We start from the raw sequence: 27,447 nt of genomic DNA on the forward strand, positions 1-27,447 counted from the left end.
TGGTAGCGGTGTAGCTTGTACAACATTTTGAGATCTAGGGACCATGTGTTGCGGTAGTTACTCAACAGGTGGAGCAGGCATCAATACAGGAGCTCGAGGTGCATCTGTCCAGGCTACAGGTGGTCTATTTGCCATCATACGTTTGATCATTAAACAATCCTTAGCTTGGTGACCATACCTACCACATGCATTGCAAGTTCCATTAAATTTTACTCTAAACGTAGGGCACTCACTAGTGCTATGTGGACCTAAGCAAATGGAACACCATTGTTGCTCCCTTCTTGGATACATGTGACTATTTTGAGGGGGTCGATTATCCTTAAGAGACTCTTGGATTGCCTTGGTGAGGTCTGTCAAGAATGTCTCAAATACCTTTGGCTCATTGGCAATGGGCTTTGCAGTCATGGGTTCATACTCAATGGCTTGTGAGCTAGTGGATCTCGTGTCAGTAGACACCCTCATGCCTGCTATCATCAAGTTGTCCTCTAATTGGATTGCATTGGCAGTGACATCTTCCCAGGTCGTGATACCTCTAATCACTAGTCCATTATAGATTCCTTCATTCCTCAACCCTCGAATGAATCGATCAAGCAGTTGGTTATTGTTGAAGCGCTCATTTACAGGGCAACGAGAGTTTAAGTGCTTTAGACGACTAATGAAGTCCCTTACTGACTCTCCTTCCTTACGTTCGGCCTTATGTAGCTGAGATGCTACACCCCAAAGCACACCTTCTTGTATGTACTCCTTTAGAAACAACCTTCGAAGGGTAGGGTAGATTGTTTTCTCGTCCACCCTTAGGGTTCTATACCAATCTCCAGCCTTCCCACTTAATGTCAAGCTTAAGGCATTGCACTTATGTAGTTCGTTGCGTTCCCCTAAGGAATCACATACTTGTTCAAACACTTCAATGTGTTTTCTAGCATCTTCGTCCCCATTGAATTTTTGCGTGAGTTTGGCAATTTGTACTGCCTTACTTCTAGGCTCTCTATCAGATGCATGACGCATATTTTCCGCGATAGATCAACCTATGGTTTGAGCAAACGCTGCCAAGTCACCTATGTGAGGAGGCAGGGCCGGTGGAGGTACTCTTGGAACCATATGTGGGAGAGGAACGGGTACCGGTCTTGGCATATGTGTGGATGATGCAGGATATGGAACATAACCGGGCATAGGTCCACTCGGATAAGAGCTAGGGAGCGGCACTCGAGGAGCATAAGCAAGTGGTACAATTGGAGGTGTGGGGGCCATGTGTGCATAAGGGGCTAGAGGCACATATGGTCGAGGCCCCATATTAGGTACTACGACACTAGGTAGTGGCACTGCGCTAACCGTAGATGTCATCGGTACATTCTCTGTCAGGCTTATCCCTGGAGTGAGCACTGGGTTTTCCTTAATAGAGGGTTGAGGCAAGTTAGGGAAGCTAAAGTTGTCGCTCGGAGGCTCAGATTGCATAGAGACCCCAGGTGAAATGACGTAAGATGGGTCCATGGGGCTCATTAGAGGAGTCTCCATTTGTGATAGAGTAGGCTGTTGAGCCTTGCTCGTATCCAGAAATCTCATGGGGCCAGTTGAGAGTATATTTACCCCTCGGTTTTGCCTTTCTGATTGAATAATGCCATGGATAACATTACAGATCATTTTCTGTTGATCTTCGATGCTCGTGGCACTAGAGGTGGATTGTACAATCTCTATCCATCCTACATGGTAGGCGCGGCCAGAGTGTAGATCCGTCAACACCTCAGTGTGGAGGTCATATGTCCAATGATCATTAATGAACAATCCTTCTAGAGTCGACGTGTTAACGGTTTCTTGTGAGGTAGAAGCAATGTTGCTCCCCGTGGTTTTACTTGTCACCAACGGTACTCTAGAGGGAACTTCTGAAGGAGGCAGCTCAACAGGGCCTTCTTGATAAGAAGTTGGTAGGATATCCACATGGACACTCTTTGGGGGTGTGGGGTCCACGTGCGATGTGAAAGGAGAGTCCACTTCCCCACCCCCTTCGTGTGCTTCATTTGCATCAGGTTCCGAGCGAGTAGCTCTACCTAATGTTTCCATGAAACGGTTGAACATACTAGTACTAGGCTGTGGAGCTTCGGGAGGTGCATGGCCTTCTCTCTCAGTGTTTTGGGTAGGGTATGCTTCCATGATTTCTGAGTCGGAGGAGGAATCACTAGCGGCTATTTTAGGGTCTTGGGTGGTGCTACCTTGTGTCCCCGCTGAGGGTCTAGAGCTTATCGTGGATGGGTAATGGGTGTCCGTATGAACAGAGGCACTACCAATGTGATCGTGCTCTAACACTCGTCCAGAGCGTAAGTGCATGTGCTTTTGATACCCTAAGGTGTCAAAAAGCTGCTCTAAGAGGCCTTGTGACTAGTTTTTAGCGTGTTTTTTGTTTGTTTTTTTGCTAGATTTTTTAGAGCGTGTCGTGGAATGGGCCGTGTGATAGCTCGAAACGAGCGTATCGGTCAGAGGGTCGTGCCGTGCTTTACAGCCCTCCGTTTGGTCACTCTATGCCCTCGAAATCCCTAAAACTGTCAATTTCCAGTAGGGAACTAGGCCCAAACTAGAAAGTGTAAGGGTGCAAGTGGGAAGAGAAAGGAGCAGAGTGGAGGACTTGTCCCACATGCTCTCATTCTCTCTTGAGGGAGTAGGGTATATATATAAGAGTGAGTCTAGTATGTATCATAAGACTGAGGACTAAGGACTGGGCCTGGGCCTGGGCTTGGGCTTGGGCTTGGGGAAATGATCCCGATCTATCTTTTATACAAACCAACCCGTCCGTTCTAAGAGTCACGTTTTTTATTTTTGAAAAATTTAACCGCCCGTTCACTCGCGTTTTTATTTTCCGAATTTTTTTTTTGGGAAATTTTTTTTTTCAAAAAAAATATTTTTTTTAAAAAAAAATTAAAAATGCAGAAAACGCAGAAAATGAAATTGCAGAAATTGAAACTGCAGAAATTGCAGAAATTGAAAAAACGCAGAAATGCAGAAAATTGAAAAGGCACAGACAATAGCAGAAATTGAAACTTGACAGAAAATGCAGAAAACGCAAAACACAGAAATCTCCACACACTCCTTCCCTGCCTTTCCTATGATAGAAATTGCACCACAAGGAAGCGTAAAGTGCTAACCGAGCTTAGTGTAGGACATATCCCCGGCAACGGCGCCAAAAATGTGCGCTCCTTGCCGCACTGTCGAAGCAAGGGACTTGCCAATACACCGTATGCGAGCCACAAACGGCTCCAAGCACACAACAAGCCTAAACTAGCAAGCTCAAGAGAACAAAGGGTGTGTCACTCACCGCTCTACGCTCGCCTTCGTGGTGGATTCCTCGCCGCGATGAAGAAGAAGCTGCAGTCGTGCCGCGCTCAACCGCTTCGCCGCCGTCGTGCCTTCGTAATGCTCGATCGCACACACACTCTCCCTCTCTCTCTCTCTCTCTCTCACACACACACACACACAAGGAGGTGAAGAAGAAGAAGATGGAGATGGGGCAAGAGCACTCTTCAATTGCACAAATGAGAGAATGAGTAAAAATTAGGTTTAGTTGGCTTTTATAGGAGCTCACCCCATTCACACTTGGGCGCCCATGCTTAACCAACTAATCCCTTGAATGTCCAAGTTAAAGTGCGCCTCTCATCGGCGATCACTCTACCTTTCCCTATTGGTCCGACAAGCCCGGTACCTGACTCTAAATAATACAACGTTTATAGATCATAGGGTGTCCGTGTGCCGTGAGGGTTAACAGTCTTCAATCTGCATCTTCCAATGTTGGTAGTTTTTACCGTTGAACTTCTCGATCTTGAGCTTCCCTTCCTCCACCATTACTCCCACTCAATTCAAGGAATCCTTTCCTTAAGATAATTTATATACGAGCAAACCTTGCTCTAATACCAGTTGTTAGGAAATATGATGTAGCTAAGTAGATAATTGAGTAGATTACTTAATGGAGAGAGATAATTTACACACACAAGAGATTATAGGGTAGAGAGAGAGAGAGAGAGAGAGTACACACGATATACGCGGTTCACCCAATGTGGGTTACATCCACGGAAAAGCAGGCACTTAATGGCTTTACTACTTCAAACAAAAAGTAGGTTACAAAGGGATTATATCCTTAATAGAGCTCCCACCTTGCTTCAATCTCACCACCTCACACCCACCTTGTTGCATCAACTTCACACTATGAAATGTGTGTAGAAATGGCCTCCTTTTATAGGCCAATAGGGCTGCCCTCTCTCATGAGAGGCAGCCATGTGTAGCCACCCTCGTGTAGATAAGTCCAAATCGGACCCTCCAATCCGCCCATGTGTGGCCACCCTTGAGAAGACAAGTCCTCCTTTGAAATCGGCCATCGGCCATTGACTTCCGACCACCGGCCATCGGCCATAGACTACCGGCCATCGGTCAACCGGCCAAACGACCAGCCGTTTTCCGACCACTTTTCGATCGTCGTCCGGCCATAATATTCCGGCAAAAAGGAATATTCCGACGAAGCTGAAGATTTTGGTTTTCGATGAGTGATTTTGTTTTTCGGCAAGTGATTTTTCTTCACGCATGATGGCTTCTTCTCATAATGGGGGCCTTACAAATGTGCGTTTTTAATACATAAAATTACAAGGGATAAATCAGGCTCCATACTTAACAATTTGCAGCAGTAAGCACAATCTTTCCAACTCCCTGAACCGGATAAGAGGCATTGTTGGCACAAGTGACTGAATTCCATGAGGGACAGACTCAAGAGATGTGAACAAATCACGATGCGAGGTAATGTGCTTTGTAGCACCACTGTCAAAATACCACAAATGTGAATCTGCAGCAACTGACATGCATGTACCATGGACAGTAGGATTATAGGTACACTCTACACTAAAATCCCATTATGCATCAACATCAGCATCACAGCCTCCTTTCACAGAAGACTCAACAATAACTGCATTTGTAGTGGATCCATCATTTGCAGTGGAATCACCCTCTTTCTTCTTAGCCTCTTTGGCCTTCAACTTAGGACACTGCTTGATCAAGTGATCATTAGCTTTACAATAATGGCAACACGTCTTCTTTTTTCCCTTATCACCAAAATTTCCAAACGAATTCCTGCCAGCAGAAGCATTAGGAACGGGTGATTTTCCACTCGCAAAAGAACCATAAGAAGTGGCTGCATTACTGTTACCACCCTTTGTTTGAGTAGGAATAAAATCCTATTCAACTGCACGCTATCTAGTCCTTTTTTTTTTGGAAAGTGACTCTTGCAACAACAATGTGCATAATGCGTCAAACTTGACAACTTCAGGATTTCCTTGGGTCATAAGTCTCCAAGTACTAGCAAAATTCTGGTAAGAATCTTGCAAGGCATCAAGAAAAGTTTGCACAAGGGAACTGTTTGAAATGCCTTCACCTGCAGAAATAAGTTACTCATTGATATCCTTGACACCAGCAAGGAAAGTGTCCATATCATCTTCCTCCTGCATAATCTTCAATTCCAGCTCTTTATGTAGCAATGCAAATTTAGCCTCATTGCGACTTGCATAAAGACCAGCCAGAATATCTCAAGCCTGTTTAGCATATTTCGTTGAACGAATGTGGGGAGTAATACTGCGCTTCACAGGCAATGCAATCAATGCATGAGCCTGTGCATCTTTTACATCCCAATGAGCTTGCTCAGCTGTAGAGAAAACAACTCTAACAACAATAATCCTTGCAGCAAGGCCTGCAACATCCTCAACATCGCATACATCCTCAGAACCAGGACGTACATCAATGCCCCTTGCACAATATTCCAAACACCCTTTGACACAAGAACATGTTGCATCATGTAAGCCCACATAGGGTAATTGTCCCCATCCAATCTATCCTCAGCAGCAAACATCTTGAAGACATCTATGGTGTTGTCGGCCATGACGACTGCCTGCATTTGATGTGAAAACTGTCTAAAAAGAGGAGAAACGTAGAGGGAACAACACATGCTTTATAACACAAACCATAGAAGATTGTAAGGGACGTGTTATGCAAAAAACGACATTGACAGAAACTCTGCACAAATTGACAAAATAGCATGTGCAGTACTACCTGTAGTGGAAACGAAGGCCGAAATGAGCCCAAATCAAAAGTCTAGACTAAGGTCTTTGAGCTTGCCCAAAATTTTTGTTGACGTGCTATTGCTCATCAAAGCTCACTAACATCGAAGAAAGTGAGCAGGTGTGTGCTGGAGCTACTGGCGACTAAGCCCAGGAGGGTGCAACCTACTCTGATACCAATGGACCCAGTGGTCCTAAGTGTGTTCACATATATCACTACCACATGTATATGGTAACAATGGGCATTTGGAAAGATGTCCAACCGTAACTTGTCGTAGATGGATTGTTTGTTGAGTTGGTTGAATGTACAGTATCCTCATTAGAGAAAACACTTCGTTGAAGTAAACATTTCCAAGATACTTTTTCAGGGAGTCCTATATATTTAGTGTTCAAATGCAATCTCTTAATAAACTTATGTTGTAGGAAGTGGATGATCTGTCGTACATTTCGACTACAAAAGTTGTTGAAACAAAGCACGCGAGTTGGCTTGTTGGGGAGGGAAACAAGAAATGTTGAGCTTGTACGATGCATGCGTGTCTGATCTACTTCAAACGCTTTGCTACAAAGTTTGAAGATGTTTGCTTTTGTCAAGGGTAGATATCACCGAGGTGGACCTTCTACAGAAAAACTAGCTCATTGGGCACAACAAGGCCGAGGACTAGGTCCAGATACTATTGCTAGACAGATTGAGGAGGAGTAGGAGGTACACCACTCTATCAACAACCAACAATGGAGGGAGATAATATTAAGTTTCTAGGAAGCAAAAACATGCTAGGAAAGTAAGCTATCAGGAGGTAAATGCTTCACAGTGACCTGAGTATCTCACACAGAACATCTCGCAAAATCGTGGAGGTGTACAAGCAACTGCTAGAGTGGCCGGTCGAGTAGTCGAAGAGCACGAGGGTGGGATAGTGGTTGAGGAAATAGACATTCATAAGACAATGTGGGCAATCCGCCATATACCAAAGGGAAGTAGGGTTCATTGTCAAGGGTGGTTGGGATCTAGAGTGGGAAAATGCAAAAAAAAAAATCTGAAGAACATAGGAACAGGTGATGTTGCACCATCATTTTGGGGTATTCGGACATGGGAAAGAGGGGATGATTGTGCACAGAGTACTGGTTCAAATGCACAATTCATATGGTTTTGTAGTGATAGTGTGGATCACACGTGGAAGATTTGTAACACAATCACACAAAGCCCTGCAAGAGTTCCCAATTTATGCCCAATGGAAACGGGAACAAACATGACTGCTTTAGAGTTGTTGGCATTAGAGATAGGAGGCTTCAGAGTGAAGAAGACTACAATTACGAAAATAAGAAATGTGCATTATCGGCCAGGAGTATCAATTCAAGCATCCGAGAGAATTGAATTGGTAGTAACTACGGAAGCCTGGATTGTGCAGCACACTGTCGTGAAGACATGCATGCATGAAAAGTTCATGGCGGAGACATCTTCTTCATAAGTCCGGGGGGGGGGGGGGGGGGGAGGTATGAAGTTCATATTTCAAGTAGCCCAATGTATTTTGCAGAACGAGTGGCACAAAGAAAATCGTATATAGCTTGCAAGCAAATTTACTTCATCTTCCTTCGCTACTTTGGACTGGATTTAGACCACAATATGTTTATCCATCAGAGCAAGGTGACAAATGAAGATTTGCTTTGTGTGTTCAACTGTCGTGGTATGGCATTAAAAAAAATGTACTTGAATTGTTTCGATCACATCCCCTAGTGCAGAAATGTAATTGTAACAACAAATTCAATAGAGTAATTCTTTTATAGGGAATTCATGATTGGAGAAGGTGGCTTGTGCAAAGCATAATTTTCGCTTATTGCATATGAGCTGCTGAATTGATATTGTAATTCTATTTGGAGAATTTTGTGATTTAATAGGGTGCCTTCTTCTCCTTCCCCTGTGTTCAAAGCATTTTTTTTTCTAGTGTACATGCTAGTTTCAAGGTTCATTTTAAATGGGAAATAACAAAAAAAGCTCCCTCCAAAAATCTCTTTCCACACAGGGCGTGGAAAGCTTTATCCATGCAAACACTTGTAAAGTAAAAGGCTTAGAAAAAGCTCCTTCAAAAGCTCCCTCCAAAAGCTCTCTCATTTTCCATCCCCCACACACTATGTGAATTGGCTGTCATGCAGCGGGCGGCACTCCTTGCTTGCCTTCTTCTGTAGGGCTATGCAGTTGAATTGCTTGCACACAGAGCCTGCAAGTTGCTTTGATTGATTTCTCAAAACTCCGGTGTTGCTTTGGCAGATCCTCTTTTTCTCAGAAAAACCAAAAAATCTCAACACTACTGAGAACCTGTGATTTAGAAATGAAGCTTCAAGAAGCTTTGCTTTCTATTGTCGATGTTGTCCTTGCTCAGTTCAAATCTCTGTTTTTGACAATAGAGATCCTTGTCTTGAAATCCAGCTCAACCTTAGATTGAAGCTGAGAGCAATGCACGCGCGCCCAAAGATTGAAGATAGCAACAGAAGCTCTAACTGACAATCTCCTCATGAATTCTGCAGATGCCATCCGAAGTTGCTCTAGTATCGCCAGCTCCCTTGCCACTTGTGGCTCCCTCTGGCTAATACCAATCGGCTTTACTCTCGTGGGTGCCTCTTGTTTCCCTTACAAGTTCGACCTACCACTTTTTTGATCCTCCCCACATGGGCATGCCTTGCAATCATTTTCCATACGGAACACAACTTTTTCTCAAGGGCCTTTAAACAATCATCCAAATCATGAATTTAGCATACACCAATTGAGCTTGATGTTGTTAGCAACCCCTCACTACTTCTGATTCCCTATGGTTTGCAAAATTTTTATGTCGCATTTATCAGACTCAACAACACAATGTCTTCAAACAAGTGTGGTGAACATGCGAAATACCATGCAAATGTACAAAAGAGAGACAAAACAAAGAAGAGAATACCAACCACTTTTGTGGATTTTAAGCTCTCAATTTTGTTGCGTCGTGCACTTCCCTCACGGTTTTTTGGACTGCAGGCAGAGAGAGAGACACACACACACACACACACACACACACACACAGAGAGAGAGAGAGAGAGAGAGAGAGAGAGAGAGAGAGAGAGAGAGAGAGAGAGAGAGAGAGTTTTCAGAGTCCTTCTACACCTTCTTTCTTCCTGGCAGGGGCCAATGGTGCACTTTGCACTCCAACAAATCCCTCTCAAACTAAAGAAGTGAGGAAACCTACAAATACACCGCGACAACCCACATTTGCCCTTAAGTTCTAGTTGATCTCATGCTCCCCTCCATCCCGCTTTTGCAGCTAGGAATTACAGAGCCCCACTTTTGATTGTTGGATGTTGCCAATTGCGAGTTGCGCTGTCCTAGTTGAGGCCGGGCACGCTTTCAGCGCCACCTTGGCCACTTGCTCTCAATGCACTCACCATTGAGTCACCAACCCTTAAGCCTGCACAACACGGTCTGCTAATCATACTATTCATAGTGAACAACCCCATGTTCCACCCATGTACGAGACTGGGCACCCTCCTGTTGTAGTGGTTAGCTGCAATTGGGATAGCTGGTGTAATGGTTGATTATGTGCTGTCTATTTTATTTTTCTAATTGAGTTGATGATGATTTTGTAGAGTGGAATGCAGAGAGTTGACAAAGAGGCGCATGCAATAACTCTCGACCGTTTTATATTCGCACAATATTTTAGATTTTCATTTCAAAAAGCACTATGGCTCTGTAAATAATTGTAGTGGAAACTTCCCCTTGTGGGACATGCAAAAGTGAAGTGGTTGTAAAAGAGGAGCCTCAAATTTTGGCACCTTAAACTCACAAATATTATATTAAATACCAAAAACTCCACAAGAATAGGTGATGTGGAGTTTGGGCCTAGATTTAGGCCTTTCTCTTGCAAATTCTTTTCTCTACACTCTTATGCTTTGCTTAATTTGCTGTGTACTCTCTAATCAAGTCTCTATCTCTTACACACTCTTACAATCTTGTCTATGTCAATTCCATGCTCTGTGTGTGTGTGTGTGTGTGAGTGATAGTCTAGGGGTGTGTGTGTGCGCTTGGAAATTGGGGAAAGAGGTTGACAGGTTGATGGTGAAGTTTGTGAGCAAGATTGAATCGTTTTAAGCAACCGGTCTCCCCCCTTCTCGCTCCCAACAACCCACATGGCCTGCATCCCGCTTTTGCGACTAGGCGTCATAGAGCCCCACTTTTCATTGTAGTATATTATTAAATGCTGTCCCTAGCTGAGATCGGGAATGCTTTTTATGTCACCTTGGCAACCTGTTCTCGGTGCACTCACCAGTGACTCACCAACTGTTGGGGCTTGCACAACATGCTTTGTTGATTGTACTATTTGTAACGAACATCCCCACGTTCCACCCATGTGTTTTACATCCACCTTTGCCTTGGGGTTATAGCTAAACATAATGCAATGTGTGTGTGTGTGTGTGTGTGTGTGTGTGTGTGTGAGAGAGAGAGAGAGAGAGAGAGAGAGAGAGAGAGAGAAGAAGAAGAAGAAGAAGAAGAAGAAGAAGAAGAGAGTTTTAACGTCGTAGGAAACTATCCCAAGAGACCTTAAAGATCTAGCCGACGAGGAGTTGAACTCAAGACCTGTTATTCAAGAGGGGAATGGCATAACCAATCTACCACACTTGGGTGATAGAAAGGTTATACCAGAGAGAGAGAGAGAGAGAGAGAGAGAGAGAGAGAGAGAGAGAGACTTTTCGGACTCCAAATAGTCGGAGGCAAAAGAGAGGAGGCCGGAGGTGGAATTTGCTACCACGTGGTAGTGCACTCTCTTTGCCATTATCTTATATTAGTACGGCCGGCAAGCCGCCTTCGGCGGCCACCCTCTCTTTCTCTCTCCCTCTTTATCGCGTGTCCTCTCTCTCTTTCTCTCTCCCTCTTTTGGAATCTAGCCTTGATCTCGTAGCTTGCACCACGTGTAAAGGGGACTCCCCTCCGCCATATTATTTTAAGTGGATAATAACATAACAATAATAACATAGAATGAGTTAAAATATTCAATGCTGGAGATGAATATATATTCATTATTCATTATTCATATTGAAATTACTGGGTTGCCTGTAAAAAAAATCTATTAAGGGAGAATATTCGCTCGCATGGACCTCTCGTCTCATGCCCTCCTCTCTCACCCTTCTGCCTCGTGCCCCCTCCCATGCCCTCCACTCCCTTGTGCACAAACGTCTGCGCATCTGGTCGTCTCCATCTCTTTGTCACAAGCTGTCTGCAACAAGATCCCCTCGTGGACACTGGCCACGACGAGTGTCTACAAAGCATCACCTGACTTAACATCAGAGAATTCACACACACACACACACACACACACACACACAGGCCCTGCTCTCCCCTCTTGTCGATCATCTCCACCTCGGCGAGGTGTATAGAGAGAGAGAGAGAGAGAGAGAGAGAGAGAGAGAGAGAGAGAGAGAGAGAAAATGCATGAAATCCACGTGCCTTGCTCAATCCTCGCATTCCAATTTCCCACCCTTCCCATTTCCATTTCAAAAATTTAATGCCAACATTTTTTGAATTTCCTCCAGCTGGTACCTCCTACTCATAATATAATTGGCACATAGGCCTATTATGGACAGGGTCAGAATGGCTTGGAGATACGAAAATGAAATGACGGGAGACGAGAAGCAGGAGCGATGGGGAAGCAGACAGACCTCAAGAACTTCTCGAACCCTCTCCATCTGACCCTTTCCGCTACGTCCAATCAACCCGACCCCGGCCTCACGGTTTCAACGTCCCCTGCGCAAGTTATGAAGGTGGATGTTGCGGAGGATGAGCATCATCGCCACTTTCACCCCTTCGTCAATCGCCCTGACCCATGGTCTCGTGCCGCCCTCCAAGCTGTCTTGGAGACTGCTTGCTCTCCTTGCAGAGGGTTTGCTTGCTCTCGCGTCACATCATATCGACCTCTTGGTGAGTAAGAACAGTCTATTTGCAAATAAATGTACATCTATTTCTTGTATATTTAATCGTAGAATATGCCACATTTTCATTGAGGATGACATAAACGTTCTCTCAAAATCACTTGCTGCATTGCCTCATCAAGTCGAATTTCATGCAAATTTTCTCCTTTTGTAGTTATGAACTAACTCTACAGTAACTGCACATACTAGGGCGTAGCTATGTCTAATGATAGCATAGCTGTGCATGATAAAAGTGCTGCTTTTTAGCTATCTGTCTGGACATGCATTGGTGCTGACATCACATGGTGCCAAGTCTTGAAGATTTCATGTAATGTTTAATTTGTTGATTTATAACTTATTAGGCATTGAGATATTGCTCTTTTATTTTATGTCTTTGTTTTCATTAGAGTTGAAGTTTACAAATTATCACACGTCCTTCGTGAAGATGCCATGGATGTTGAGTTCTTATAAAAATTAGACGACTTTGTATTAACAGAAGTTTTGGATCCTTTTTCTCTCATGTGTATATGTGTGTTTTTCGACTATATGTTTTTTTTGGGCAAGTGTTTTAGTCCTTCTGATTGATTGAAAGTTCAGAGCATTCCTGACTTGTGAAGGCTGGATTGTTAAATTAGTCTCATGACAGTCTTTGGTTAAGATGAACATAATTAATACTTACCAAGAATGGGATTCAACTAGTGTGTACCTCCTCTAGACTAAATGATGATGTATGCCCATAGTGATAGAAATAGTATATGAGACACATGCACAACAGTGACTTGCCCTACAATATTTTGCTACCTATCAAGAGACCTGTGCCACCATGAAAGTTTGAAAATATTTTTTTGACCTTCCAAAAGTCAACTTGGATGCCTTCCCTAGGTCTACATAAGCTCTCGTAATCATGTTCTCTGCTAAATACCATTAGAGCTCTGTTTTCACTCGTGGATGCTCCCTGTAGATTTGCCCCTATTCTGGCATGTTACTAGAGCTCTGTTTTCACTCATGGATGCTCTTTGTGAATTTGCCCCTATTCTGGCATGTTACTAGAGCTACAATCCTCCTCATTGGTCCCATTTTCCATGATTCATGCACATTAGCCTCGTTGCCATAAACTGTTTTTAAGTACAGTGCCTCACTTCTCAATAAATCCCTATAGTAGATTGGCTAAAGATTGATCTGGGTCCGTTGCATCCTTGTGAGAATTTGAGCCTCAAGCTGCCATTGATGATGGGCCACTTGCTAGGGGAACTTGATCCTGAATTTTCTTCAAGAAAAGCTCCTTCCATTGCTCACCACTTGGGAGAAGACCCCGAACAATGAGTTCCCCTAGCAATGCTCGGCTTTGTGATGCAAGAATTTATGTGCCCCAATGTGTGGGGAGGTGATGACCTCCGAAGGAACCTTGGTGCATGGTGTGTAAACGGCGAGTACACCGTAGAGGGCGGTACTAATTTAATAATTTTTTAATTTTACATAGAGGATTGAGAAGAAGAGAGAATACAGATGCATTCAGCAACTAGAATGTCACTGAACACACGAAGACCGACACCTTGTAAGCCCTAAAGATTGGCGCCCCTTTAGGTATTTCTTGGTGCCCCCTTGAGGTATTTCTTTATTCAATTGAACACTTATATCAAACTCCCACGAAGCTGTCAAGGCTGAAATTGCCCCTAGGGACACTAGGAATTAACTAGGGAGCTAGCAGGCTAGCTGTACGGACCTACCGAAAATCGCGCTTACAGGCTGTACGGACAACTGGATTTCGCGCTGGCTGTGCTGACGTGGCAGCGTACGAATTTCTCTATTTTGTGATGGTTGCAATTAGCGCTAACTTTTCGGAGCTTTGTGCTTTTGAGTTTGAAGGCTTTTCATGTAACTGCTTTTCCATGGCCAAGGGCCTTTAAATAAGACCTCGAGCCACTCTTTGGCTCAGATGTGCTAACGAGCCTACGAGCAGAGAGGACCCGCGGGCAACTGTACTTTGCTCAAGCATTAATATAAAAAGAAATACCGAAAGGGGCGCTAGTCTTTGGGGCCAATCTCTTTGGGCAGGGAACTACGCCGGGCCATTGAACTGTGATTTAAGTGTGAAGTATTTTTCAAGTGATTCTCTCTCATGTGTCGTGCCAGGTTCTTGTCTTGGGGTGCCCAAGTCTGTCACAAGGTTGATCTTCTCTGACATGTGTCCACTATGTCCCTTATGATTTAGTTTCCTAACCCCTCTCAACTTATAAAGTTGCTAGTGACTTGCAAATTCCATTTAGGCGCTCACATGCTTCCATGCTCATGAGAATTCAGTGCTAATTGGCCCTACGAGTCACCCGTTGATCGACCTAGGTTGTCGATTTGAGAAACCCATTTGGCTCTAGCCGATTCACACTGGCCATGCAATGTCCTCTTACCTTTTCAAGGGTTACGGGGGAAAACAAATAAAATAAAATAAATAAAAATATGTATTACACATTTAGAGAAGGCAATAGAAAAAAATACAACTACTGGTGACATGGTGGATATCCATCTTTCCCAGACTAGAGAACATTTTCGATAAGCCGTTGGATCTTTACAAGAAGTCAAAAAAATCATGCAAGAAATGATGTACCTGGCCACCACAATTGTCACGTGGCTCTATGTGTCACGTGGACATGCTTCATCGGTTGCTAGAGCCATGTTTCTCCCTTCTTCCTAGATAGGAGTGTTTAGAATCCAAGGAGGATTAGTACCGGCAATTTTGTGAGCCTGTTTGCAGGACCTGCATGTTGGGACGAGTACATTAGATTAGGTTTTCGAGTTTTGCAACCCTCTTGCATAAATGGTTTGTATACATGTTTTGACAGATGTTATTACACTATAATGGGCATCTGGCATGTCACAAAGTGATGACGTGGCATGACCACCCAGACAAGCAGATAAAAAATGATATTAAGTTGTTCCAACTTATGGGTCCTTTTCGACGGGGCCCAAGGGACACAAGGCAAATTTCAGAGAAGAAAATTGCGTAAAAAGTGTTGGCGTAGCAGGTTGTACGATTGTCCGCAAAATGCGCTGGCTGTTGCCGTGGCACTGTATGGAATTCCGTGATTTGTGCTGGTTGCTTTTGGTGCCAGTTTTTGGACTAGATGCTTTTGGAACTTAAGCTTTTGAACTGATTGTTTTTGGGGCTCTGCTTTTGGCATCCCTTATATCGTTTAAAGGAGCCCTTGGGGCCTCACTCTGCAGAGCATCTGGACGGAGAGTCTGAGAGCAGAGGTCCCTCGGGAGTTGTACTTTGCAATGATTAATGCTAAAGAAATACCAAAAGGGGCGCCAGACTCTGGGGCCAATACCTCTGGGCACGGAACTCTGTCGGGCCGTGTCTACTCTCTCTCTCTATATATATATATTAAAGTTCAATGATTTTTTTGTTCGTGTGTTGCTATTCATTCTCGCTTGGAGTGTCCAAGCTTGTTACAGTGGTATCAGAGCTCAGAAAGATTCTTCTTCTATGGAGGATCCGATCCTTTTTGCAGCACAAATTTTTTTTTGTGAAAGAATGTTTGTGTCCCCACCCTAGACTTACTACCCACGCCCACCCTTCGTACATCGCGCATCGGGCGCACTCCCATCTTCATCGCTTTGTCTCACAGGGCATAAGCCATAAAGAACCCCAGATTACACATGGGTTCTTGCGGAGAATCTGATAGAGATAACACCTCTGGTGGGTAGGCAAAGAAAAATTGAAATTTGGCGGGTCGAATTCTTCTTCCCGATGCTCCTTGTCACCCATCCGATGTGACGCATCAAAAGTACTTGTTCCTGGTGGCCTTACAGATATTCCCTTTCACAGTGCTCCCATCATTACTCTAAATGACGCACTAGAAATATCTGTACTCGGATGTCTCTAGTGAGAAAAACCCTCTCACTTAAAATTCCAATAATTCATTTAGAATTATTTTTCCTAGTGTTCCAAGTGAGAAAACCCTCACTTATTAATTAAATAATTCATTTTGAATTATTTTTCTGTGAGAAGCCAATTTAGCAAGAGAAAGTGCCCACAAATGATTGGTACTCTCTGAAAATCCTAGCCATCATGTGGTTGAATGTAGCCGGAACATTCATGTCAAGTGCAACACACACAGAGCTCTGATACCAATGTCAGGTGCGATGACGATGTCAACGACGACGACATCAAGGCTGAAAACTGAAAACGCTGGCTGATCTGTAGGGCTGAATATGGCGCTGATGGTTAGGGCTGAAAACTGGAAATTGTGTCGTGACGATGACGATATCAATGATAGCGACGCGGTTGAAAAACGCTAGGACTGAAATCTGAAAATTGGCGCGATGGATGGCTTTCCGGCGAGGATCTGCTGTTGGGGGGGGGTCTGGTACGCGACGAGACTAGGGAAGGGTACTGCTGCAAAACGCTGATGGCTGATAATTGCTCCAAAAACGCTAGTGCTGCGGGGGTACTGCTGCATAGGTATGTTGCTTCGGCTCCTCTACTTCTACTGAGTGCCCAATGGGTTTCTTTTATAGATTCTTTAGCAATTGTCCCTACCTACTTTTCCAACAAAAGTCACTTATTAATAAATAAGTGAAAAATGTGTACTTTGGTGGAAAAAAGGATTCTATGCTCTGGAAAATGCGCATGATGGGATAACTGTTCTATGCAAGAGAGGGTAATGCAATTGTGACCGGCTTGGACATGCACGTCTAGCTAGAGGCTCACAAAGTGCTAGGCTCAGTCCTAAGCTAGGCTATGGCTAGTTCTACACCCACTATTGGGCACTGACGATGTTAGTGGGGATGTCATGGTATTTAGTCAATACTATGCATGATGGAGCTGATGGTTATATTGTCTTGTGGGTGACTACCATGGGTCTATACCTTGCACTTTCCTTTAAGGGTGAATCTGGGCTTTTCTTGGATTCATCTAGGTATATTTTTTAGTCGTATAGAGGACATGCAGACTTCACATTGTGAAGTTTTTGTCCGAGTTACGACCAATTGATATTGTGATAATTTTTTCAATCTTTTGTGGTGCGTATGCCCTATCACTACCTCATTTTTGTGCTAATTTTTTTGACTTAATGCTTCTTTTAGTGCTAGGCTGCATTATGGCCGAGTCTGTCCTTGATCTCAAAAGTCAAGACAGAAACTCATTACTCTGAACTTTGTGTTGACGTATGCTCATGTGTGTGCGTGTGGTGTGTTGTGTTTGGGAGCATATGTTAGTACCTAGTTCTATACCCACTATTGGGCACTGACGATGTTAGTGGGGATGTCGTGGTGTTTAGCCAATACTATGTATGATGGAGCTGATGGTTATATTGTCTTGTGGGTGACTAACATGGGTCTATACCTTGCACTTTCCTCTAAGGGTGAATTTGGGCTTATCTTGGATTCATCTAGGTATATTTTTTAGTCGTATAGCGGACATGCAGACTTCACATTGTGAAGTTTTCGTCCGAGTTACGACCAGTTGATATTGTGATAATTTTTTCAATCTTTTGTGGTGCGTATGTCCTATCACTACCTCATTTTTGTGCTAATTTTTTTGATTTAATGCTTCTTTTAGTGCTAGGCTTCATTATGGCTGAGTCTGCCCGTGATCTCAAAAGTCATGACAGAAACTCAGTACGCTGAACTTTGTGTTGATGTATGCTCATGTGTGTGCGTGTGGTCTGTGTTGTGTTTGGGAGCATTTGTTAGTACCTAGTTCTACACCCACTATTGGCCACTGACGATGTTAGTGGGGATGTCGTGGTGTTTAGTCAATACTATGCATGATGGAGCTGATGGTTATATTGTCTTGTGGGTGACTACCATGGGTCTATACCTTGCACTTTCCTTTAAGGGTGAATTTGGGCTTATCCTGGATTCATCTAGGTATATTTTTTAGTGGTATAGAGGACATGCAGACTTCACATTGTGAAGTTTTTGTCCGAGTTACGACCAATTGATATTGTGATAATTTTTTCTATCTTTAATGGTGCGTATGCTTATCAACTACCTCATTTTTGTGCTAATTTTTTTGATTTAATGCTTCTTTTAGTGGTAGGCTTCATTATGGCTGAGTCTGCCCTTGATCTCCGGAGTCATGACAGAAACTCAATACGCTGAACTTTGTGTTGATGTATGCTCATGTGTGTGCGCGTGTGGTGTGTGTTGTGTATGGGAGCATATGTTAGTACCTAGTTCTACGCCCACTATTGCACTGACCACGTTAGTGGGGATGTCATGGTATTTAGTCAATACTATGCATGATGGAGCTGATGGTTATATTGTCTTGTGGGTGACTACCATGGGTCTATACCTTGCACTTTCCTTTAAGGGTGAATCTGGGCTTATCCTGGATTCATCTAGGTATATTTTTTAGTCGTATAGAGGACACGCAGACTTCACATTGTGAAGTTTTCGAGTTACGACCAGTTGATATTGTGATAATTTTTTCAATCTTTTGTGTGCGTATGCCCTATCAACTACCTCATTTTTTGAGTTAATGCTTCTTTTAGTGCTAGGCTTCATTATGGCTGAGTCTGCCCTTGATCTCAAAAGTCAAGACAGAAACTCATTACTCTGAACTTTGTGTTGATGTATGCTCATGTGTGTGTGCGTGTGGTGTGTGTTGTGTTTGGGAGCATATGTTAGTACCTAGTTCTACACCCACTATTGGGCACTGACGATGTTAGTGGGGATGTCATGGTGTTTAGCCAATACTATGCATGATGGAGCTGATGGTTATATTGTCTTGTGGGTGACTACCATGGGTCTATACCTTGCACTTTCCTCTAAGGGTGAATCTGGGCTTATCCTGGATTCATCTAGGTATATTTTTTAGTCGTATAGAGGACACGTAGACTTCACATCGTGAAGTTTTCGAGTTACGACCAGTTGATATTGTGATAATTTTTTCAATCTTTTGTGGTGCGTATGTCCTATCACTACCTCATTTTTGTGCTAATTTTTTTGATTTAATGCTTCTTTTAGTGCTAGGCTTCATTATGGCTGAGTCTGCCCGTGATCTCAAAAGTCATGACAGAAACTCAGTACGCTGAACTTTGTGTTGATGTATGCTCATGTGTGTGCGTGTGGTCTGTGTTGTGTTTGGGAGCATTTGTTAGTACCTAGTTCTACACCCACTATTGGCCACTGACGATGTTAGTGGGGATGTCGTGGTGTTTAGTCAATACTATGCATGATGGAGCTGATGGTTATATTGTCTTGTGGGTGACTACCATGGGTCTATATCGTGCACTTTCCTTTAAGGGTGAATTTGGGCTTATCCTGGATTCATCTAGGTATATTTTTTAGTCATATAGCGGACATGTAGACTTCACATTGTGAAGTTTTCGTCCGAGTTACGACCATTTGATATTGTGATAATTTTTTCTATCTTTTGTGGTGCGTATGCCCTATCAACTACCTCATTTTTGTGCTAATATTTTTGATTTAATGCTTCTTTTAGTGGTAGGCTTCATTATGGCTGAGTCTGCCCTTGATCTCCGGAGTCATGACAGAAACTCAGTACATTGAACTTTGTGTTGATGTTTGCTCATGTGTGTGCGCGTGTGGTGTGTGTTGTGTTTGGGAGCATATGTTAGTACCTAGTTCTACACCCACTATTGGGCACTGACGACGTTAGTGGGGATGTCTTGGTATTTAGTTAATACTATGCATGATGGAGCTGATGGTTATATTGTCTTGTGGTGACTACCATGGGTCTATACCTTGCACTTTCCCTTAAGGGTGAATCCTGGATTCATCTAGGTATATTTTTTAGTCTTATAGAGGACATGCAGACTTCACATTGTGAAGTTTTCGTCCGAGTTATGACTAGTTGATATTGTGATAATTTTTTCTATCTTTTATGGTGTGTATGCCCTATCAGCTACCTCATTTTTGTGCTAATTTTTTTGATTTAATGCCTGTTTTAGTGCTAGGCTTCATTATGGCCGAGTCTGCCCTTGATCTCCGGAGTCATGACAGAAACTCAATACGTTGAACTTTGTGTTGATGTATGCTCATGTGTGTGTGCGTGTGGTGTGTGTTGTGTTTGGGAGCATATGTTAGTACCTAGTTCTACACCCTCTATTGGGCACTGACGATGTTAGTGGGGAGGTCGTGGTATTTTTAGTCAATACTATGCATGATGGAGCTGATGGTTATATTGTCTTGTGGGTGACTACTGTGACAAACTGCTGACGTGTCAAAGCCTAAAGAATGGAGCCAACTTACAGATGACATGGCTGCTCGAGAGCAGAAACCCTAACCCTAATTTCTGCCAGAAACCCTAACTGTTGAAACCCTAATTCTGGAAACCCTAACCCTAAAACCTGCAAACCCTAAGTCTAGAACCCTAAGAAGAACAAGTAACAGAAGAAGAAGTCCTACCAACCTATGGGGACCTTGTCCGATGGGGCCCCAAGTGACATAAAGGGATTAAAAATAAAGCAGAACACGCTCAAAAGACTTTGCACATCAAAATATGATGATGTGGCACCTGTACGGACCTTCTGGATTTGCGACGGATTTTTAGGGAAATCCCGAAATTTTAGGAAAGTGATTTTTTGGGATTAGCTTTTCATATTTGATGCTTTTACGCTTTGGGCCTTTAAATATAAGCCTTGGGGGCCCTCTCTGGCACTCTTGAACGCGCAGATTGCAGAGGAGGTGCTCCCCGGCTGTTGTACTTTGCGAATCAGCAGTAATATAAAGAAATACCGAAAGGGGCGCCAAGGTTTGGGGCCAATACTCTCTGTGGTGGAATTCCGTCACTCCGTGTTGTTGTTGAACAGTTGTTATTGAAGTGCTAAAAGTCTATTCATTCTGTTCTTTTCTATTGGCACGGGGTGCCCGTCTTGTGACAGTGGTACTAGAGCATCAGGCGTGTGCTTTTCTGAAAGCATACCGGTCCTACAAAAGAGCAGATAGAGCTTTTGGAATTATTATGTGAGGTATCTTCGCCCAGTTATTGGAATTATTATGTGAGGTATTTTTATCACCCGGACTTATTAGCCACTCCCACCCATACTTCATCGTGCATCTGGCGTGCTCCCATCTTCACCGCTTATGTCTTACAACGCATAAGCCAATTAAGATCACTTGCAAGAGAAGGATCCAGATTTGTTTCAAGTCACTCTTTTTCTCAGAAGCAATGCCATGCAGATGTTGATGTCTACAGCTACCAAGCGAAATACTCCAAGTACTTGGTAAGCTTTCAAGAAAATTTTTTTTTTTGCCCGAAGTTATATGGTTTCTGACATCTTCCTTCGGAGTGCAACTTTTGGCAGAGGGGTATTTTGAAATGCTTGCCATGGAAACCCTAGTAGATTATACCTTGAAATTTCTCGACATCTCTCAGTAGATGTCTCTTCACGAGCAGATGACCTTGGAGGTCCAGTGCGATTGCTATCTTGGGATTACCATCGCCGTCAAAGAAACAGTCTGTCCAAGAGCTGATGGACCATGCTATGCTCAGCTACGACTTCATGGAAGGAACCTAACCCTAATTTTTGGTGCAGGTTCGAGGATGGAAAGTTAGTCGACTTTTTGAGCTCGACTTATGTCGAGATTGCTTTTTAAGTTTGAGTTCTGTTTGATCTTGTTTGGTGATCCTGTTTGGAATTTGTTTGAAATGGATGGTATCTATTTTGAACCTGTTTTGGTGCCGATTTGAATTGTTTGACTCTGGTTCGATACTGGTTTCAATGATGGTGATTTTACTCCTGGGTGGAGAAGTGAGAAATACTGTTTTGGTATTGTTTGAACCTCGGAACAACGTAGGCTGATGCCTGGGGAGCCTTTTGTTGTATGTTTGAAAACCTCGGAACGACACAGGCCGATGCCTGGGGAGCGTTTCGTTGTATGCTAGAAAAGCTCCGAACGACGCAAGCCGATGCCTGGGGAGCGTTTGGTTGTATGCTTGAACCTCCGAGCGACGCAGATTGCGGCTTGGGGAGCGTTTGGTTGTACAGTCCTCTAAGCTCATGGCTTGTACCTTTTTAGGTTATTTGCGGGGGGAGTGACGAGGTAGTCGTTTAGTAGCTTCATACCGCAGACTGTTTGTCTCGGAGGAATGCTCAGCGGCGCTGTTTGTTGTGTCTTGTAACATGCATATGTGAGCATTTGTGTTGCATTGTGATGTGTCAATTACTGAATATTCCTAATTGGATGAGATTGCTTGGGTATGTAATTTTAGTGCATCAAGACACCCGTGGAAGATTAGTACGGTCTGGGTGTGATGGCTAATTTTACTACGTCGGAATATCAAGATTTCCGATCTGGACGAAAGGAGAATCTAACTCCTTGATCAAAACAGCCGTAAGGGAGAAGCTAACTCCTTGATCAAAAGTGCAGAAAGGAGAAGCTAACTCCTTAATAAAAAGAGCAAATTGATTGTCCCTCGGAAATGTTTGTAGATATGCTGTAATCGCGGACGATTACTCTCTTTCAAGAAGGGGAGATGTAACAAATTGTTGCGTGTCAAAGCCTAAAGAATGGAGCCAACTTACAGATGACGTGGCTGCCCGAGAGCAAAAACCCTAACCCTAATTTCTGCAAGAAACCCTAATTGTTGAAACCGTAACCCTAAAACTTGCAAACCCTAATTTTGGAAACCCTAACCCTAAAACTTGCAAACCCTAATTCTAGAAACCCTAAGAAGAAACAGAAGAAGAAGTCCTACCAACTTATGGGGACCCCGTCCAATGGGGCCCCAAGTGACATAAAGGTATTAAAAATAAAGCAAAACACACTCAAAAGACTTTGCACATCAAAATATGATGATGTGGCACCTATACGGACGTTCTTGAATTAGCGGCGGATTTTTAGGGAAATCCCGAAATTTTAGGAAAGTGATTTCTTGGGGTCAGCTTTTCATATTTGATGCTTTTAAGCTTTGGGCCTTTAAATATGAGCCTTGGGGGCCCTCTCTGGCACTCTTTAGCACGCAGATTGCAGAGGAGGTGCTCCCCGGCTGTTGTACTTTGCGAATCAGCAGTAATATAAAGAAATACCGAAAAGGGCGCCAAGGATTGGGGCCAATACTCTCTGGGGTGGAATTCCGCCACTCCGTGTCGCGAGTCGTCTCTCTCTCTCTCTCTCTCTCTCTCAGTTCAGTTGTTATTGAAGTGCTAAAAGTTTGTTCAGTCTTTTCTTTTCTATTGGCACGTGGTGCCCGTCTTGTGACAACTACCATGGGTCTATACCTTGCACTTTCCTTTAAGGGTGAATCTGGGCTTATCCTGGATTCATCTAGGTATATTTTTTAGTCGTATAGTGGACATGCAGACTTCACATTGTGAAGTTTTCATCCGAGTTACGACCAGTTGATATTGATATAATTTTTTCTATCTTTTGTGGTGCGTATTGTTGGGTTAAAGGCCCAAATGGCCCCCTTTGTGTACAGTTTTAAAGGTTATTAACCTTTGGCCAAGTTCACATTGAACTTGGCCACTAACTTTAAATTGGTCCTATACATTTTAATAAAGGGAATGTGAGTTCATTTTAACTCACTCACTTATTCCCCCATCCAACGAGTAGCGCTCTCTCTCTCTCTCTCTCTCTCTCTCTCTCTCTCTCTCTCTCTCTCCTTCGACCTGTAGCGCCCTCTCTCCTGCAGGCTATCGCCACTTCTCTCTGCACACACCCTTCACTTCCTTGCGTGCTCTATCATTTGCACACACCGCTCCGCGCTCATCAACTGGGGATTTGGGTGTGTCCACATCACCAACCATATCCCTTCAACTCCAATGGTCCTTTACCATAGCAGAGGCATTTGTTTTAAGTCCCTCTCAAGTACCTCATAATGGGCTTCACTGCATCCCAATGCAACTTGCCTGGATTAGCCATAAACCGGCTCACAACTCCCACTGCATGGGCTATGTCAGGCCTAGTAGCAACCATAGCATACATAAGTGAACCACAAGCTGAAGCATAAGGCACACTTTGCATGTCATGGGCTTCTTCCTTTGACTTGGGACAATCATTCTTGGAGATCTTGACATATGGGTGTAATGGCACACCAAGAGGCTTTGTTTTAGCCATGTTAAATTTGTCCAGCACCTTTTCAATGTACTTTTCTTGCGTCAAATACAATAGGCACTTGTCTCTTTGCCTTGTAACATGCACTCCAAGTATATGTTCAGCTGTCCCAAGGTCTTTCATTGAAAATGCAGATTTCAGCTGCCCTTTAAGAGCATCAACAGTGCTTCTTTTCTTTGCAGCTATCAACATATCATCCACATAGAGCACAAGAATGATAGGGCTGCCATCCTCATCACGTTTGGTATACAAACAATGGTCTGCATGGCTTCTTTTGTAACCATGTTTAAGCATAAAACGATCAACTTCTTGTACCATTGTCTACATGATTGTTTCAGCCCATACAAGCTTCTATTGAGCATACATACCAAATGGTCCTTGCCAGGAATAACAAAACCCTCGGGTTGCTTCATGTAAAGCTCTTCTTCCACGTCACCATGCAAGAAAGCGATATGTACATCCATTTGGTCCATTTCCAAATCAAGAGCAGCCACTATGGCAAACAATACACGCAAAGTGGTCATCTTCACAATAGGAGAGAACACTTCCTGAAAGTCTATGCCCTTGGTTTGAACATATCCCTTTGCAACTAGCCTTGCCTTATACTTGGGTTTTGCATCAACAGTCTTGATTTTATAAATTTATACACCCATTTGTTAGGAATAGCCTTCTTGCCTTTGGGCAATTCCACCAAATCCCAATATGATTAGCATGCAAAGCTTTAATCTCTTCCTGCATAGCAAGCTCCCACTTGTCGCTGTGCTCACATGTCTTTGCCTCTTTATACGTAAGAGGCTCTCCCTCATCGGTCAACATAATGTAATGCAAAGAGGGATCATATCTGCTCACAGGCCGTCTTTGACGAGTAGACCGCCTCACCCAATGATCCACGGTTTACATCAGGTGGCATGATAAAATCATCAACAATGGGCTGCTGTACATCATTTTCAGCATTGTTTCATGGCTGCAAATGCCCTTCAGGAGCCTCAATTTGCTGCCCAACATCATCTGGCTCAAACACCACTGGATCATCTACATTTTCAGCCATATGTGGTGCATCCTGAGGGTCAAAAATAGGCCTAACAGGTGACTGGTCATACTGAAATTTGACCCTTTTATGGTCATGCTTTGAGGCACAATTGTTTTGAAGCAGCCTTGCCTCATTAAAAACAACATCCCGGTTGCGTACAACCCTTTTGAGTTGAGGTAAACAAATCTTGTAATCCATTTCGTCTTCTTCACCATATCCCATGAAAAGGCCTTTAATGGACTTGGCATCTAGTTTACTCCTCAACTCAGGTCTAACATGCACAAAAGCCTTGCAACCAAAAATGCGTAAGTGATCGTATGAAGCAGGCTTGCCAGACCAAACCTCTTCATGGATGTCACCTTTCAAAGACATGTGAGGGGATCGATTGCACATATGGATTGTAGTTTTCAAAGCTTCTCTGTCACAAAAGTGATGACGTGGCGGACAACAGAAACCCTAATTTTTGCCAAAAACCCTAATTTTTGGAAATCGCGGAGGTTGGAATTTTTTTTTTTAATTTTATAAAATGATGAGCGACGCGAATTTTGCTTTTTTTTATAAAAAAAAGAGAAAAGACTCTCTAAGAGAGAGAGAACTAATGCTTTTTATTTTAAAAGCTTTTGGGGCTCTGCTTTTGGGCATCCCTTGTATCTTTAAATAAGTGGTGAAGGCTTCACTTATCAGAGCATCTGGACGTAGAGTCTGAGAGTGAAACCCTAGCCACTCTCTTGTACTTTGATTTGATTAATATAAAAAGAAATACCGAAAGGGGTGCCAGTCTTTGGGGCCAATATCTCTAGGCACGGAACTCCGCCGGGCCAGTGTACATCTATTGTGATCTGTGACTTGTTTTGAAGTGGTTATTTGGTGCTGTCGCGGTTGATTCTTGACTTGGAGTGTCCAAGTCTTTTACAATGGTATCAGAGCATGGCCGATTTCTCTTCTATGGGAAATCCGATTCCCAATTTTTTTTTTCCGCGGCACCTATGGCTGCACGCAAGGATCAGTCGACTCCCTCTGCATCTGGAGATGCGGGCAGGGATCACAACGAAGATTCCGACAGAGAGTATGGCCCGCCTTGGCCTACTCAGGCGGAGCGGCGAGAGATGGAGCGTCACCAATTGATAGGCGATGCAACAAAGATGATGCTCAATTTTGCCAAGGACCCGACGATGGCAAAATATATGAACCAGACCTCTTTGGAAGAGGTACAGACGGAGTGGCAGAGAACCACAACACCACTCCCGAAATCCGCTCTCAAGAAACCTTCTGCCTCCAAGAAATATACGGAGAAGGAACTGGAGAACGTGGTTGATGCACGGATTGCTCAGCTTTTCGACATGCAAAAGAAAGACAAAAATCACGGCAAAAAGCAGAAGAAAGGCATTGACTTCCCGGGAAATTTGGGTTGTCGGTCGACATTCGACAAGGCAAAGAAATTGAAGAAGCTCGTCAAGTTTGAAGACCTACCCAGTTCTTCTTCTTCTTCTGACAGTTCTTCAAAGCTCTTCAGACTCGAGTGAAGAAGACGGGAAAAGCAAAAAGCGAAGCAAGAAACAACGCTTCGAAAAGGGCAAGAAAAAGGTAAGGAAGTCTAAGTCTTGCCCAGTGAGTGACACTTCTACAGAGGACTCGTCTACGGACTCTGACAACGGAAACTTTTATGCGAACAAGAAGAATTTTTACAAAGCCAACCAGTATGACTTTCTCGAAGATAAAAGCAAGAAAGTCCGAGAGTTTAAGGAAGGTGGCCACTTGATCAAGTTTGATACTTTCTCAGGATACTCAGATGCTTCGAAGGCTTTGTCTTTTATACAACAGTTTGACATCGCTTTCGCGGGAGGACGCTATTCAAAGCACTCCAAGATTCGGAGAGCTACCTCTTACTTTAAGGGGAATGCTTGTACTTGGTGGTCCACTCTTCTTTTAAACAAGACTGCGCGAGTTAAATGGCTTCAATTTAAGAAGCTTTTTATTTTTTCTTAGTTGACACAAGAATATGAACGAGATATACGAGCTGCTTGGAACCATCTTCGGATGACCAAGAAAGATACAATCAATGCTTATTGTGAAAGATTTTAGAGCTCTTTTCTACCCGCCTCTTCATTCAAGAAGATCTCGTTCAGAGAACAGATTGAGCGGTTTACCTTGGGTCTACCTACAGAGATCCGAGATCGTTGCTTGGAACAGAAGTCAGCTTCTATTCAGGAGTTGATGAGTCATGTGAAGCGGGGCTTTGCCATTCACTCTGGCAGTTTGACCTACCCCACAGATAAGGCCATGACCCAACGAGCCGAACAGACTTCTGGGAATGAAAGTAGAAAGAAAAAGAGCAACCCAGAGAAAAAGGATGCATGACCCAAGCTTACTCCTGAGGAGAGAGCTCGCTTCATT

At 43.5% G+C, this 27,447-nt stretch overlaps 1 protein-coding gene across 3 annotated transcripts in view; it reads left to right on the plus strand.

Annotated features, from left to right (window-relative positions):
* The first annotated feature begins 11,654 nt into the window (after positions 1 to 11,654).
* LOC147456327 (uncharacterized) overlaps positions 11,655 to 27,447 on the plus strand; it is a 57,141-nt gene continuing 41,348 nt past the window's right edge. For all 3 annotated transcript variants that reach the window (XM_086514852.1, XM_086514850.1, XM_086514851.1), the window contains exon 1: positions 11,655 to 12,006. In XM_086514852.1, coding sequence (XP_086370978.1) covers positions 11,730 to 12,006 — 277 coding nt within the window. In that variant the 5' untranslated portion in view covers positions 11,655 to 11,729. The remainder of the gene's footprint in view (positions 12,007 to 27,447) is intronic.

Source organism: Adiantum capillus-veneris, chromosome 6, assembly GCF_014529385.1.
Source record: "Adiantum capillus-veneris isolate H3 chromosome 6, ASM1452938v2, whole genome shotgun sequence".
In the NCBI taxonomy this organism is placed as follows: Eukaryota; Viridiplantae; Streptophyta; class Polypodiopsida; order Polypodiales; family Pteridaceae; genus Adiantum; species Adiantum capillus-veneris.